The following is a 17,176-nucleotide window of genomic DNA, read 5'->3' as shown; positions in this document are numbered from 1 at the left end:
ATGGTGGATCGGTGGGATAAATGCCTGAGAACAGTGGCATTCAGCTGGAATCCACGGCAGAGATGTTGCCAGCTGGTAGGGTGTTCCTGAAAACACTCCGACACTCAAATTAGTATATGATTGGGTTTAGAACGAGACATACCTTGACAGGTGATGATGTGAAGCTTATAGCCTAAAGAGGTGGTATTGGGCTTGAACCAGCCCAAAAGTTCACTCTTGAATACAATATTGAGTTTGATTTAGGTGGTTTAGTTTAGGGAATGGTGACATATTGGTGGGAAGTCAAATCTGCTAAAGTTAAAGTATGAAACTAAAAATTGTGATAAAACAATTACATCAATTCTAATCAAACTAGAGCACAAGAGAACACAATAATTCCTTCACGTCTAGTCTTGAATGCATAGAACAATAGAGCAAAGTATTTAAACAAACTAAAATAGCAATAGAAGACTGAAGACAAAAAAATAAAATAATATACAGAACAAGACTTAAGTTGGTTCTACACCAAAGACAAAAAAATATTTGTATTCTAAAGGAGACAAAGTCTGAGGGTTTAGGTTTTAAAATTGTAAGTCATATATTGCATCATCACCTATGGTTTTGTTAACTGATCATCCGTATACTTCTATGATATCCTAAACCACTTGTCATTTTTGAAATGACTCATTTTTAGACTTATAATAGCATATACCGATCAAAGTATGAGGTGCTAATCCTAACCCCATCCAAAATCAACTTTACATGCCAATGCCCTCAAGTACCACTTTCCATACTTCTAATTCTCATGTAATTGATAAATTTTCAAACAAGAATTGAAAGCATATTATAATAGAACCTCTCGTCATACAGCAATCATCATAATCATATTTTTGCAGGCATATATAAATTGTTAATACTTATAGGACATAAAAAATCGTTGATACACAAAACCAAAACATGTAATCTCGATAACATGTTGATCATTCACAGAAACCTTTAACTCTTCATGATCAATGCTTTAAAATAAGTAACTTTTGACTCAAAAGCATCCAATGTTGTGTTTTCTATTGAATAACTAATGATGTCTATTATTTAGTGAATAAGCATAAGATCTAGACTTCAGCACAAACTGTGGGAAAATATTAAAGGATGAAACATAGCTAAACTCAATTAGCCTTTAGTTAGTTGCTAACCAACTATAGCTTACAGGCTGAATAAGTTTCAGGCAACCAAAATAAACTGCATTAAGCACCAATCTCCCAAATACATCACATAAGTCATAGAGGTACTCTTGTTCCAACTAATTACAGAACTGCAGTTGTATAACAGCATCATGAATTTGCCGGCGCTTGAGATAATTGGCAGAAAGTGTTATTGCATAAAAAAAACACATCAGTACAGTCATTATAACAAAGCAATCACCTTTAAATCCCGACCAAGTTATTAATGGTTAATTTGACAATGGACAACAACTGAATTGTTTACAGCATTCGAAATCCTACTGCAAATAAATTTGGCAGCATGTTCAAAGTTCTTGAGGATATGCTAGCACACAATTGCAAATACATGCATTATTCCAAAACAAATCAACCTTGATACCTGGGATTCTCTACTTGATAAAGTTCCCAAAATCTGTTATTGTTGCCACTAGTTTCTATCCTGCAACCAAAGCATCGATTAAAGCGCAATACAAATAAAGCTTGAATTGCAGATGACCAGGGAATTCCATCTAATAAATCTTGAAGTAAATTACAACCAACAGATTGCATATCATACACCAAGAATAGGTTTGATAATTGTTGTGAAAAGATCATATTGCCAATTAATTTATTAGAGAATATAAAGCAAGATAGGATAGGATATCTATTTGCAGAAAAATCTTTACTTTAGGAAGGATGGAGAATACTTATATAAAATACAGTCTCATGAGCTTTGAATCAATCAAAAAAATCAAAGGGGAAATTGAACTATACTAGAACCCAATAATTATGCATTCCATAAAGATACTTACCAGAAACCCTTATCAGTAAGCTAATCCAGCAAAGGCATATGCAAAATAGCATTTAGGGAGTAGGGTCATCAAAGCACAAAAGATACTATTAGAATAAGAATTCACATTAAAATTGCATACAAGGTATAATCATCCATTGATTCCTACCGTCTGATTTGGGGGTTCAGATTATGAAAAAAGTTCCATCTCGCAGTGATTCAAATTTTTATTTACAAAATTGAATGTTTGTTGTATGAAGCAGAAGATTGAAGGTTCTTGAGTAATCAAAACGAGAAATAAAGACGAGTAGTAGTGCATGCAATGCAACTATGCATGGAGAAGAGAATTTATTTTCCCACCTTCTCTCCGAAATTCTGCCATTATTTTCAGCTTTTGTAATATAAATGCTTAATTAAGGTTTTTCAAAATGCCTTTTTAATCAATTTGTTTGTTTTTTTTTTTTGGAGGAAAATTCGACTCTGTTTGGTAAAAACAGCGGATAGCTGATAGCTTATAGCTAATAGCTGATGACTGATAGCTTATAGCTGATGACTAATAGCTTATAAGTTAATTGAAGTGTTTGGTAAAATTAGCGGTTGAACTAGCTGATAAATGTAAAATGACATAAAAGGGTATTATTAATATGTAATAAAGTTTATATAAATTGATATGTAAAAATAAAATAAAAATTGATATTAAAGGGTTTTATATGTATTATTAACGATAATTGATAGTTTCCTAAAAAAAGCAATAATTGATAGTCACAATGAATAATATCTTCTTGATTATTTTTAAGGGACCTTCTTGAAATTTATTTGACTGAATTATTAAATCAATGCATTATCAATCATAGATTTTTAAAACAATTTTATACGGTTCAAAAGAAGGCAAAAAAAAAAAAAAAAAGTGAGGTATATTATCATTTAAATAAAAACACACAGTGGGAGGTATGTATATATATATATATTTTTTTTTTAATTTAGCGGAGGTATATATGTCACATTTGTCCAGTAGCATTTTTTCTTTCAAAGTATAATAAATTATAAAGGGTAAACATGGATTTTAATTAAAATAATAAGGGTAAAAATGAGATAAAATATGAGAAGCTATAAGCTCAAACGTTACTTGGAATAGCTTCTGAAAAATAGCTTATAAGCTCGTGAAATAAGCTATAAGCTCATGGTGAAAAAGTATTACCAAACAGAGCTTTTTTTATCAAACGAGCTTATAAGCTATAAGCTATAAGCTAATTGAGATGTGTTACCAAACACACCCTTCATTTGAATTTTAAAATCTGAAAATATAAACACTTATGATTCATTTAATTTTCCCATGAATTTTCGATAAAGATGAGTTCAAATCATGTATAGGAGACATTCAAATTAAAAAACCCCATAAAAACAAAAACAATCATTTCAGATTTTATAATCCAAACATTCCTACAGATATTTCAAACCCGTCTTATGCCATAAAATTGGTGAAAAATGAGAAATTTGATTTTCAAATGGAGTATTAGGGTTATAGAATCTTTGTGATCAGTAAAAATTTATTTTTCAAATGGGGCATAAACAAAAATTTATTTTTCAAATTCATTAAACAACTAATGTATAAAAACATGATAGCAATCAATTTCGGCATACTCGCCAGCATAGTTTTAAAACTCGGCTCGGTCATCGACTCGGTAAAGGTACTGGGTCATTGAGTTAATGGTCGAACCACTGAGTCACTGGTTGAACCGCATGACTGAATCGGATTAAACCGAATAACTCGGCTAGATGACTCGGTTTTAAGATTTAATATTTATAGGTAATTAACCCGATTAAATCGGATTGAACCAATGACTCGGTCACTTAAAAATAAAAAAAACTGACATATAATATGTATAGTTATATTTTGATGTGTATATGTTTTCTAGGGGAGAGATGATAAGATATTAGATATTACTATTATTGTAATTTGTGTAAATAATATATCTAATAATGAAATACTTACCATAAAAGAAAAATATTATCTACTTAAATATATATAATAAATTTCATTTAAAAACAAAAAACAACTCATTGTTGTGGTGGTATGTTCCCGCTTATTCCTTTTGATGTGTGTGGTTCGATTCCCATAATCCCCAACATTTTCAAATTCTGATTTTTTCTACAAAGTTTAAAAGACTGAAAAAAGTCTGACCATTTACGGTATTAAACAGCATTATGGATCATTAATAAATTTAATTAATAAATAATTATGATAAAAAAATAATTGAACTGGGTTAGCTCCGAAAACCGGCCGAGTTGCCGGTTTAATCCGGTTTTTAGCGAGTCTTACCGGTTTCTACCGGTTTATTTACATAACCGATCCAATGTATGGCTCAAACCGGCATAGACACCGGGTCCAGGTCGGACCGGTTCGACCGGCCGGTCTGAGCCGGTTTTTAAAACTATGCTCGCCGTGTCTCACTACAAATAGCCATACATGATCTCACTCACATACTTGCTATTGGCTCACACTAAGTGTCTTAAATATGGTTAATCATGTTTAATTTCGTGGATAATGAAATTATGCCAGTGATTAATGAGTTTCGATGTCCAATATCCATTAACAATAACAATATATTTAACATAGCTTTTTCTTGAAAGAAATATATTTAACATAGTTAACCACACGATTTATTTGCACTTAGAGTTAAATTGTTGTAAAAAGATATCAATTGGTGGTTATAGAAAAATCATTTCTCTTTTATTTCTTTTTGAAAAACTCTATCAACTAAAGTCATATTGCTCACAAGTGAGAGATTGTGGCTTTGAATTCATATCCTAAGCAGGGATGTGCATGGTTTAAAAACCAAACCAAACCAAAAGCGATTAAATTTAAAATTCTTATATACATCCATAAAGGCATGTTTACATTTCCCAATCCCATACTATCCCTCATATATTTCGCTGAGTAATTTTGAAGGACGAATTAATGAGGAGGAAAGTTACACCTGCTACGACCATCTCCAATCATAAGTGGCTGTGGTAATGATATTATATTTGATATTATATATTGTTATACTACTAACAAATAAGATAGAAATAAATTGTACAACTCCATAATTAGATATATATGAAAAGCTATATAATTTGGCGGAGACTAATTCTTCTTACATACTCGATTGTACCAGGAAAGTAGATATTCTCGCATATTACATATTAAATATGATATGATCATGTTGAAATTGGACTTGCCAAATTATTCTAATAGTACAATGCCAAATAAGATACAAATAACTTGTATAACTCCTTATTTAGAACTATATAGCTATAGACATAAGTACTTCAACACCTTCCACGGGACTTAATATTTCATGGATATCCTCCACCTCCGGGATATGGACTATAAGTGGGTGTATCATCGAAAAGTTTCCGCCCTGCACCATATATATATAATTAAATGAATCATTTAATCAAACAAGAAAAAAAAAAAAAAGATCATGATATACATATGGTTATATATTTTAAATTAGTGTATGTATGATTGTCACAATTTTAATATATAGGCCACTAGGGCAACATACCGTGTTTGAAATTGGATTGAGCAGCACTAACCATCATCATAGATGACATGAGTAGTAAAAGTATTCCTAAAAGAGCAAAAAACGACTTCAATTTAGAGGCATTGAAGAGAGTCGTCATTTTTAACAATATGTATAACTTGTTGAAGAATATTGTATTTATAGAGAAACGTAGATGTTTAGAAGCTGATGATCATCCCTTTGCTGACCGATTCCTTCTCAAATTACATTACATGACTGTTGTGCATTACAGTTAGTGACATAAATAAATAATTACTCCAATTGAGAAGTATATATGTCACACGTCAAATTAATTAAAAAATCTAAATAAGTTACAGCTGCTCATTTAATTCAATCGCTTAAAAACGCAGTAACTAATAGTAAGATACTATTGGACCAAATATGCAATCTTAAAAACAAACTAGCATGGCAGTCAACAACAGAAGTTAGACTTATATATTGCTAAAAGATGATATCAATCTCAAACCATGCACTGTTGTAAAATTTAGGGAACTGATATGTGTGTTGATCTTGATATGTATTTTTTTGTCAAAGTTAGATGATGTTAGCGTAAAATAAAGTAAACGAGGATGAGTTGTATATTATCATCTCACTATTTTTTTTTTTTTTAGGGATTTCACTTCTTAGTTGAAAAGGTCAAATATACATACAAACAAAAATTTCAACTTCCTTAAAAAAAATTTCTTCAACTTGTATGCAACTTCTGTGAATTTATTTAAGGAAATGCTAACAAAACACTTGTTAAAAAAAAGAAGTCTAAAGATTTTTTTTCTTTCTTAGGATTTGTGTATCCAACGTATTGATATTTTAAAAAGCAACTTTTCATACATTAAATTTGTAAATTATTTTCTTTTTTAAATTTTTGCCAAGTATCTTAAGGGCATTTGCTAACATAACATCTACTCAAGCAAAGTTGTTCGACCGTACATATGGGTGTCGTGTGCCTAGGCACAAGGACAAAAGAGTGATTGTCTGTGAATTATGATCCTAAGATGCATAGATACGAGACTATTTTTAGTTGTTGAATGGTTATATTGGATGGATGTTTTTAAGAATTGATTGATACTTATATAAACCAACAAAATCCAACAAGCTAGTGTGATTTAGAACTATCATGAGATCGAGATACAACATCTTTACTAGTAAGAAATATGAGTCTAATCTCCTAATATATAAAATAATGAACTTATTCTTAGTCCATGTTTTTATGATTAATATGTAACACATGAGTTGGTAAAAACACACCAACACAACATTGGCCAACCTATTGGAATTGATAAGAATGGTGATATATTCTTTAAATAAAGATGATGAATTAGTTTAGTTTAAGAACACAAAAGATTCAAGAACTTTGTGTTAAATGAGCTTATAAGAAGGTGGCCGAAAATTATTCCAAATCAGAATTCAAACTTGGATTTTTCTGAAGAATATATCTTTAACCAAAGTTCATTAATAATAACTTGAGTTCAATCATTTAAGTATTCAATTGAGATTTATCACACTTTATAGAAAAATTCACTGTATTAATTTAAATTTATGTCTAAAATATCACTATTCTAAATTAAATTATGTAAACTACAAAATACGGCGTTTGTCAAAATTGGATTGGGCAGCAATACCTATCATAGAAGACAAAGTAATAAAAGTAATTTGGAGAGGTGTCATTTCTAACAAATTAAAATCACATGAAGAATAGTTATTTATAGCGAAACATATATGTTTAGAAGCGTTATCATCCCGTTGTTTACTGATGGCTTAATTACTTTTTTCGTCCCTTAACTTATTTTTTGGTTTCGTTTTGGTTCCTTAATTATTAAAAGTTTCGTTTTGGTCCTTTAACTTACTTTTTGGTTTCGTTTTGGTCCCTTAACTATTAAAAGTTTCGTTTTGGTCCTTTAACTTACTTTTTAGTTTCGTTTTGGTCCCTTAACTCTTCCTCCGTCAACCACTTTGGACTTTTATGTTAGGATGAATGTATTAAAGTTAAGGGACCAAAATGAAACCAAAAAATAAGTTAAGCGACCAAAACGAAACCAAAAAATAAGTTAAGGGACCAAAACGAAACTTTTAATAGTTAAGGGACCAAAAGAAAACCCAAAAATAAATTATGGGACCGAAACGAAACTTTTAATAGTTAAGGAACCAAAACGAAACCAAAAAATAAATTAAGGGACCGAAAGAGTAATTAAGCCTTTACTAATTCTTCCCCGTGGCCCAGACTAATTCTTTCTCACATACATCACTAATAATAATAATGATTAAATTTCAGTTAACCGTGACAAAAGTGCTTAATTAGTTGGGTAGTTTGTCACATCGAATTAATTAAATATTCTAAATACTAATTAGACTCATACTTTATTTTGTACCAAATAATCAATCATAGAAACATACTATCTCCGGCAAGTCAACAACAGAACCTACGACTAATTTTGCTCAAAGATAATGTCAAACAATAATACATATATTGTTGTAAACTTTATGATCAAAGCAAATGAAATAATATGTCTATTGATCGTGATATGTGTTTTATTGTCAAGGTTACATGTTACATCTTAGCCTAAAAAGTATATTCAAGTAAACGATGAGTTGTGTATTATCACACTTTTGAGTTGAAAAGGTCAAAAAAATTCTCAAATTTTACCGCGTCCAAATACAAAAATACTATGACCAGTTCTTTTCCTACTACTACTAAAACCAAAGTCCAAAGGCACCATTTAGCAGACATCAAATATCAAACAAGGATTTCAGTCCTACTACTACCAACCACATTGAGCTATACTACTATCAATATGATCCAAATACGACTTATTTTGCTCCTATGTTTCCTACTTTCTCATTTCCATGTCATCATTTGCAACAATAACACAGACAAAGATATTCTTCTATCATTCAAATTACAAGTAACTGATCCAAACAATGCCTTGTCCAGTTGGAAACAAGATTCTAATCATTGTACCTGGTATGGTGTCAACTGTTCCAAAGTTGATGAAAGAGTTCAATCTCTAACCTTACGGGGACTTGGCCTCTCTGGTAAACTACCCTCTAACCTCTCCAACCTCACTTACCTTCATTCACTTGACCTTTCCAATAACACTTTTCATGGCCAAATTCCATTCCAATTTTCTCATCTCTCACTCCTCAATGTCATTCAATTAGCTATGAACGATCTCAATGGCACACTTCCACCACAATTGGGTCAACTCCATAATCTACAAAGTTTAGACTTTTCTGTCAATAATCTCACTGGTAAAATTCCTTCAACCTTTGGCAATCTCTTATCTCTCAAGAATCTTTCCATGGCAAGGAACATGCTTGAGGGTGAAATTCCAAGTGAATTGGGCAATCTCCACAATCTTTCAAGACTTCAACTCTCAGAGAATAACTTCACCGGCAAGCTTCCTACTTCTATCTTCAACTTATCTTCCTTAGTTTTCTTATCCCTCACACAGAACAATCTATCAGGCGAGTTGCCACAAAATTTCGGCGAAGCTTTTCCGAATATAGGGACACTTGCTTTGGCAACCAATAGATTTGAAGGGGTAATTCCTAGTTCCATATCCAATTCATCACATCTTCAAATTATTGATCTTTCTAACAATAGGTTTCATGGGCCAATGCCTCTTTTCAACAACTTGAAAAACCTCACTCATTTGACTCTTGGTAAAAACTATCTCACTTCCAACACATCATTGAATTTTCAGTTCTTTGAATCCCTTCGAAACTCAACTCAGTTGCAGATTCTTATGATCAATGATAACAACTTGACCGGGGAACTTCCAAGTTCGGTTGATTATCTTTCAAGCAATCTACAACAGTTTTGTGTTGCTAATAATCAGCTAAATGGAAGCATTCCTCATGGAATGAAGAAGTTTCAAAATCTCATATCCTTCTCTTTTGAACAGAATTATTTCACAGGAGAGTTACCATTAGAATTAGGAACACTCAAGAAATTGGAGAGGCTATTGATATACCAAAATAGATTGTCTGGTGAAATTCCAGATATATTTGGAAATTTTACAAATCTGTTTATTCTAGCAATAGGAAACAACCAGTTCTCAGGTAGAATTCATGCAAGTATCGGACGATGCAAGAGATTGAGTTTTCTGGACTTGCGAATGAATAAGCTTGCTGGTGTCATACCCATGGAGATTTTTCAACTCTCTGGCTTGACAACTTTATACTTACATGGAAATTCTCTGAACGGTTCGCTTCCTCCTCAATTCAAAATGGAGCAGCTAGAGGCCATGGTTGTTTCGGACAACAAGCTGTCAGGGAACATTCCTAAAATCGAAGTTAACGGATTGAAAACACTTATGATGGCAAGAAACAATTTTAGTGGCTCAATTCCAAATAGTCTAGGGGATTTGCCATCCCTTGTGACTTTAGATCTATCATCAAACAGTCTCACTGGTCCAATCCCTGAGAGTTTAGAAAAGCTCAAGTATATGGTGAAATTAAATTTGTCCTTCAACAAATTGGAAGGGGAAGTTCCTATGGAAGGTATTTTTATGAACCTAAGCCAGGTTGATCTCCAAGGTAACAACAAACTATGTGGCCTTAACAATCAAGTTATGCACAAGTTAGGAGTCACTTTGTGTGTTGCAGGTAAGAAAAACAAGAGAAACATTTTACTACCTATCATACTAGCGATTATAGGTGCGGCTGTTTTGTTTGCTTCAATGATCTATCTATTTTGGCTGCTAATGTCCTTAAAGAAGAAACACAAGGCAGAGAAAACAAGTTTGTCATCAACTACTATAAAAGGGTTGCATCAAAATATATCCTATGGTGATATTAGGCTTGCTACGAACAATTTTTCAGCTGCAAATATGGTTGGAAAAGGAGGCTTTGGATCTGTTTACAAGGGTGTGTTCAACATCAGCAGTTATGAAAATCAAACCACCACACTTGCTGTTAAAGTTCTTGACCTGCAACAAAGCAAAGCCTCTCAGAGTTTTAGTGCAGAATGTGAAGCTTTGAAAAATGTTAGGCATCGGAATCTGGTAAAGGTGATCACTTCTTGCTCCAGCACTGACTACAAGGGGGATGATTTTAAGGCCCTTGTTTTGCAATTCATGCCTAATGGTAATTTGGAGATGAGTTTATACCCGGAAGATTTTGAGTCAGGATCTTCTCTAACCTTGTTGCAAAGGTTAAACATTGCCATTGATGTTGCATCTGCCATGGACTACTTGCACCATGACTGTGACCCACCAATAGTCCATTGTGATCTGAAACCTGTCAATGTTCTACTAGATGAAGATATGGTTGCACATGTAGCAGATTTTGGATTGGCAAGGTTTCTCTCTCAAAATCCATCAGAGAAACATAACAGCACCCTAGAACTGAAGGGATCAATCGGCTATATCGCCCCAGGTACTTACTTACTAATGAGTCTTCTCCATCGATTTGTACTTTCTTTTACCTTCTACCAGTGTTATCAACCGCATATTGCAGAAAATAGCGGTTTGTTCAAATTTCGCTGTGTAACGATAGCAATTTGTTCAAATTCTGCTATGCTACAGCGCTATGGCACCACTATTCAACAACACTTCTTTTATGCATAACTATATATTTGTGTATATATAGCTATCTAATATTGGGGTGACATGTTTCAGAATATGGTTTAGGAGGCAAGGCTTCAACTAGTGGTGATGTGTACAGTTTTGGGATCTTACTACTAGAGATGTTGATAGCTGAAAAACCAACAAACGAAATGTTCAAAGAAGAAGTAAGCATGAACAGATTTGTATCAGACATGGATGACAAGCAATTACTAAAGGTTGTTGATCAAAGGCTTATTAACCAATACGAATATTCGACACAAATTTCAAGCAGTGATAGTCATAGTGGTGAGTCTGGCAGCATCAGCTATAGTGATGGTAGTAACGCACATTGGATGCACAAAGCTGAGGAGTGCATAGCTACTACTATGAGAGTTGGCTTGTCATGTATAGCCCATCATCCCAAAGATCGGTGTACCATGAGAGAAGCCTTATCAAAATTGCATGGAATTAAGCAGTCTATACTAGGCTTGTGATGTTGGTCTGATGCCTGCTATACTTGTATAATCTGTATACCGGTTCGATCTGTAAATATTTGTAAAAAGCCTCATGTGCTTCCATAAAAAAATTTGTATATGAATAGGAATCTCATAATAGTTATGAAATGTATTTAAAATGACAAACAAAATTGCATCAGACCAACTTCTATTGCTAGTGGCTGAGGAATTGTCTCGTAACAACAGACTATCTCTTCCCTTAGTTTGTGTGTGAATTTTGCATTCCCTTTAGTGTGTAATTCGGTTTCTGTTGTAAACATATTCTACCATCAATAAAAGTCAGTTTTCACAATTAAATAGTAATTTTGTACCAGTTTCTAACAATTCACAGAAAAGGATTTAAAATGCATTCTCCATATTCAGAATTTGATCAATTAATAGAAATTGATGTCAGTATGTCACACATGCTAGTTTATCCATCACCAAACCAAGGGATAAACTAGTATCCAAGCTAAGAGTCCATGTGATACTTCAATATTGGTGTCGTATCCAACAAGAAAAAGAGGAGGAATTAGAAGAGTTTCCCAAGCTTCCATATGCTACATGCCATTAAGTAACACTTTCCCTACTTCTAATTCTCATGTAATTGATCAATTTTTACACAAGCTAACAGAACCTCTTCTCATATAGCAACTATCATAATCATGTTTATGCAACTATCATAATCATGTTTATGCAGGCATATATCAGATGTACATACTTATGGATATAACAAAACTTTGATATACAAAACCAAAGCTGCACTATTAATAATAGACTATTATATACCTCTGAATCTATCCATGTCCACCAAAATTCAAAGGGGAAATTGAACAATATTACTAAAACAGTACAGTCACATTCTCATGTTAGATATTATGATTTACGAGAATTAGCATACACCTCTATCTTAAATTTGAGAGATGAAATCACAGAGAAAATATTTCTACTTGCGGGTGCAATCTGTAAATACTTGAAATTGCATTGAAGGCCTGAATCAAACCTTTACATTATGAATGAAGAGTTTGTAATGCATTTTACTTTGTGGTCATTGATTAAAACAAAGTAAGCATGTTTGGTATCACGGTGAGTTTGTAAAATTTGCCGAAATGATTTCGCCAACCCAACTAAATGGCAAATATTCATTTAAGTCATCAATCTTTTCATACCGTCGGATTTGGGGTTACTAGAGTCATATATGCTACCCTTATCAATTATGAAATAAGACTCCATCCCGCACTGATTCACAGTCTTGTAGGGTTTATCATTACCCTGTAAAATTTTAACTTACAAAATTGAAGGTTCACTTTTATTTGAAGCAGAAGATTGAATGTTCTTGAATAACCAAGAACACGAAAATAGGTAACCCAACATCATTCCCAATAGGCATCAATTATAAACCGTTAGTGGAAACAACGTGGGAAACTCCATTATGGTAACAACTAACAAATGTAAAATATCTTTCAATTTTTTTTATGCCAAACAGGGTCTTGGCAGAGAGTAAGTTTCTCACGTTTTCTTTCTTTCAAGCAGAAGATTGAATGTTCTTGAATAATCAAGATTCAAGAATGAAAAAGAGCATTCATCAACTTAAATACGGTGGAATCAAAATTCCAAAATTACCGTAGCGAACAAAAAAGTTTATATTTCAAAACATTAGCATAAAATAGAGTCGTGGGACTGTGCACGGTTCTTTTCTCAAATCTGAAGATTGAATTTTGTTGAAAAATCAAGAATGAGAATATGGGCATATCCCAACATGTATGAATGCAAATATGTTGGAATTAAAATTCAAAAATTACCGTAGCAAACGAAAAAGATGACTGAGGGACCCAACATTCGTAAAAGTTTCGATCAACATTCGTATAGTTTTGTTCTTTTCTTGTAGAAAAAATAATGAAACCTCAATAACAGAAGGATCTAAAATGCAGTCTCTTTTAGAAGTTGAACAGATGTCACACATGTTAGTTTATCCATCACCAAACCAAGGGATACATATTCTCTGCCCAGAATCGAATCAACTTCATGTGAAGTTTCAACATTGGTGTCTACTATCCAACAAGAAAGAGTGGAGTAATTAGAAGAGTTCCCCAAGCTTTCATATGCTACATGTAATTGATCAATTTTCAAACAAGCACTCAAAGCATAATATAACAGAAAGGCTGCATAACCTAAAGGCTGTACAACTACCACATACATGATCAGTTCATCAATTGAAATTTTTGTACCCACTTATAACAGTTCATCAAAATAAAATACAGAAAAATGAATATCCTACTATTCTCAGAGCTAATATCTTACAGAGCCATGATGATGCCCACTGCTCATAACAAATTGATGACTAAAGAGTTCATAATGCATGCAGTTTACTATAACGTCATTGAGGAGGCATCCATCCCTAATCCCTTACAAAATATTTATGAAACGATGTATGTGCATCAATTCCTACCCTCAAAATTGAACGAGGGACCCAACATTCAGATGAATGTCACTGCAAGATTTTTTGATGTTACAAAATTGAAGGTTCTCTTTTAATTGAATGTTGTTGAATAATCAAGAAAGAAGAATAGGTATCCTAGCATGTATCAATGTTTCGAAACAAAATTACCGTAGCAAACAAAAACATTTATGTTTCGAAACATTAGCGTCAACTGAGCACGGTTCTTTTCTCAAGCAGAAGATTGAATTTATGTTGGAGTATCAAACGAAAAAGATGATCGAGGGACCAAACATTCGTAATCGTATGGTTTCTTTCTTAAAGAAAAAATAATGAAACCTATCAAACGCATTAGCATTGTAAGTTCGAAGCGTAACATATAAGCAAACGTGAATGACTGTGCTATTTATAGAGATGCTTTTCTTATGGGCTTTTTGCGGCCAACTACCTTTTTCTTTACGGTCATTGCTTTATAAACCCCTACCATTATTTTAAATTTTAAATTTATTGAATGCATAAGTATTAAGAGAATATTTCTATTTTTTGGTTGCTTAACATGTGCTTTAGGACACAAATTAGCATGACCTTTATTTTAATATTGTAGTGGAACCATATTTTTTTACTAATGAGATGCATAGTGAAATATTGTAAATTTATTAGTTTGAAGTATAGTATAAACAATATAGTGTTTTCATCAACAACAAAAAAAAAAAAATTATAATTTAACTTAGATGTTAAACTCATTTGCATTTGACACTTTTGACTTTCTAGCATCAAAGGTAATTTGACATTCTACATAGAGTTTAAATGGTCATGCATAGAAATGTAATGTATCCTAGATCCATAAACGTTGTGTTTACGATGATTGATTTTATCATCTTAAAAGGCTAAGCGACACAACTTTTTATCCTTCTGCCTTCCATAGAGAGTTGCTAACTTAGACCAAGCTAAAAACAATAATGTTTAAGTTAGCAAGTGCGTACATTTTCATTTGGACATAAAAAATTCATTGTCGCTAGTTTACACCCACTTTGCTAAATTACACCAACTTTATTTATGAACCAAAAGAGTTAATGAAACATATTTGTATACATTTGTGTTTATTTTAACTTGTTTCATGTTTATAATTGTGTGTTCCAAAACATAATATCCGACCTCCTATGGTTCACTTCAAAACTGAACCGACGTAAACTGAATTGCTTTATTTATTCTAGTTTTTAATTTTGAGATATAAAGAACTGACAAACTAATGTTAATACCGCTATACATTTTATTAATATCCCTCCTCACACATTCTCACGCTTAAGCTTCAACCAACATTTTGTGGCTTGGAAAGATAAATAATGAAATGACACTTCTACGGTGCAGTCAGGAAACTAAATTTTTTTAAAAAGTTATTTTGTTTAGCCATTAGGATAACTGTTAGATGCCATGTCAGCTAGTGTATTGATGGTGGACCATTGTAAGTTTAAACTTTTCCTTACTACAAATCAATCCTCACATAAAAGAGTAATTACTTTTCATTTATGAATTTATTTTATTTATTAATTATGTATAAAGTCTATAATTAATTTTAAATTACAATTTCACTTTCCTCTTTCCTCGTCTCCATTACTGCAGAAGGAGAGGTCGCAAAAGTGAAAATTAAGTTTCCAAACAAATCCCAACTCTTCTCAATCTCATATCTCTTCATACAAAAGTATAGTTAGTTTTGTCTCGGTTGTCCTTCTTCATACAAACATGAATTCACACAAAAGTGAAAATTTAGTTTCCTTCGTGTTCGCTTTCGTTCGTCCTTTTTTTTTTAAATTTAGCATATAAGTATCATAAACCCCGACACAAGAAGTACCTAAAAGGGTAAGGGAGCTAACACCAAAATAAGAAAAGGCATGACAGTAAAAAAAAATGCCATGACAGAAAATTGAAAATGAAATAAACATGAGCACAACAGAACAATTACAGCTGCAAGCCCAAAACAACATCCAAAAAACTTGACCTCTCCTCAAAACAGACAGCACCAGCACCCGAACGCACCAACAGGAAAACAATAGCAACTGCCGACAGTAACAGCAGCCACAACCGCCCCAATCAAGCCCAAAAACGGATGTGAAGATCGATTTGATTAAGCAAGACGGTGTTAGGGGTCGAGAATATGAATTTTGGAGAAGATGAATTTTGATTGAGCAAGACGGTATGGTTTGTGTTGGAGCAGATGAGTTTTGGAGAGAAAGGGATGAACAAAATCGATGATGGATAGGGATAATGAAAGCTGAAAAGTTTTTCCCAATTTTGATGAATAAGATTTATGATTTACAAAATAAAATAATAATAAAAATGTTTAATTTTGATTTAATCAGGACTCAATTGCAATAAGTAAAGATATATGACACACCTTATGAGTAAATATGCAATACACCATATAATCCGATGTGACATAGATTAAATACACAAATGCTCAATAATAGGTCATATGGTTAACTTCATCAGAAAAGTCATTCTCACGACTTCACGATAGAATTTTCCATAATGAAAACAATCTAAGGTTAACATTAATTCAATATATTCAAATTGGAAATAAATTCAATGGTCTATATTCTAACCATGTGTTTATTTGATTTTAGCATAGTGAATTTGTGATGCAAGTCAATAAAGATGTTTGAAGTTCCCTAAAAAAAAAATTGAAGTTGAAAGTTATTTTTTTTATCAAGTCATTTGAGTGTATTATCAAGTCATTTAAGTGAACTTCCCAAAAAAAAAAAAATCATTTAAGTGAACTATTATTTTAATTTATATTAAAAATTTATTTGGTATAATTTTAAGTGAACTATCTGATTTGTAATTTGAGATTCGAAGTTGTACGTGCTAAAGTTTGTAATTCTGAGATTTAATATGCAATAATATGTGTAATTTGAAATTTAATATGCAAGTATGTATGATAGTATAGGTGCATGTATTATAATATGCAGTGATTATAAAACTGCATGGTATGCATGATGGTAAAAACTAAAAATGTAGGGGTTAAAGTATAATGAAACTGGTTTAATATGCAAAGTGCAAGGAAATTTATAGTGCAGTAGAAATATTTTAGGCATCTTTCAAGAAAGATGGCACCAAATTCATATTCATTCTTTAAATTGGAATCAACTATGCAAGCAAAAATAA

General features: G+C 32.4%; 1 protein-coding gene and 2 long non-coding RNA genes across 3 annotated transcripts; 1 reads left to right on the top strand and 2 right to left on the bottom strand.

The window, feature by feature from the left end:
- Positions 1-866: 866 nt before the first annotated feature.
- On the bottom strand, positions 867-2,358 carry LOC112420338 (uncharacterized). The gene is made up of 2 exons (XR_005645287.1): positions 1,991-2,358; positions 867-1,638 (listed from the first exon to the last, which is right to left on the bottom strand). It is a non-coding gene; the product is annotated as an uncharacterized lncRNA (long non-coding RNA).
- A 2,726-nt stretch (positions 2,359-5,084) lies between these two features.
- Positions 5,085-5,817, bottom strand: LOC11430813 (uncharacterized). The gene is made up of 2 exons (XR_003010342.2): positions 5,520-5,817; positions 5,085-5,372 (listed from the first exon to the last, which is right to left on the bottom strand). It is a non-coding gene; the product is annotated as an uncharacterized lncRNA (long non-coding RNA).
- A 2,366-nt stretch (positions 5,818-8,183) lies between these two features.
- Positions 8,184-11,895, top strand: LOC11428205 (probable LRR receptor-like serine/threonine-protein kinase At3g47570). Its single transcript, XM_003602296.4, has 2 exons — positions 8,184-10,913; positions 11,156-11,895. The coding sequence occupies exons 1-2, from the start codon at positions 8,201-8,203 to the stop codon at positions 11,575-11,577; spliced, it is 3,135 nt and encodes a 1,044-aa protein (XP_003602344.1). The 5' UTR covers positions 8,184-8,200; the 3' UTR covers positions 11,578-11,895.
- Positions 11,896-17,176: the final 5,281 nt, after the last annotated feature.

Source organism: Medicago truncatula, chromosome 3 (assembly GCF_003473485.1).
Source record: "Medicago truncatula cultivar Jemalong A17 chromosome 3, MtrunA17r5.0-ANR, whole genome shotgun sequence".
Classification (NCBI taxonomy): Eukaryota; Viridiplantae; Streptophyta; class Magnoliopsida; order Fabales; family Fabaceae; genus Medicago; species Medicago truncatula.
The sequence above is the reverse complement of the archived record's forward strand: the minus strand, read 5'-3'. Positions and strand labels throughout refer to the sequence as shown.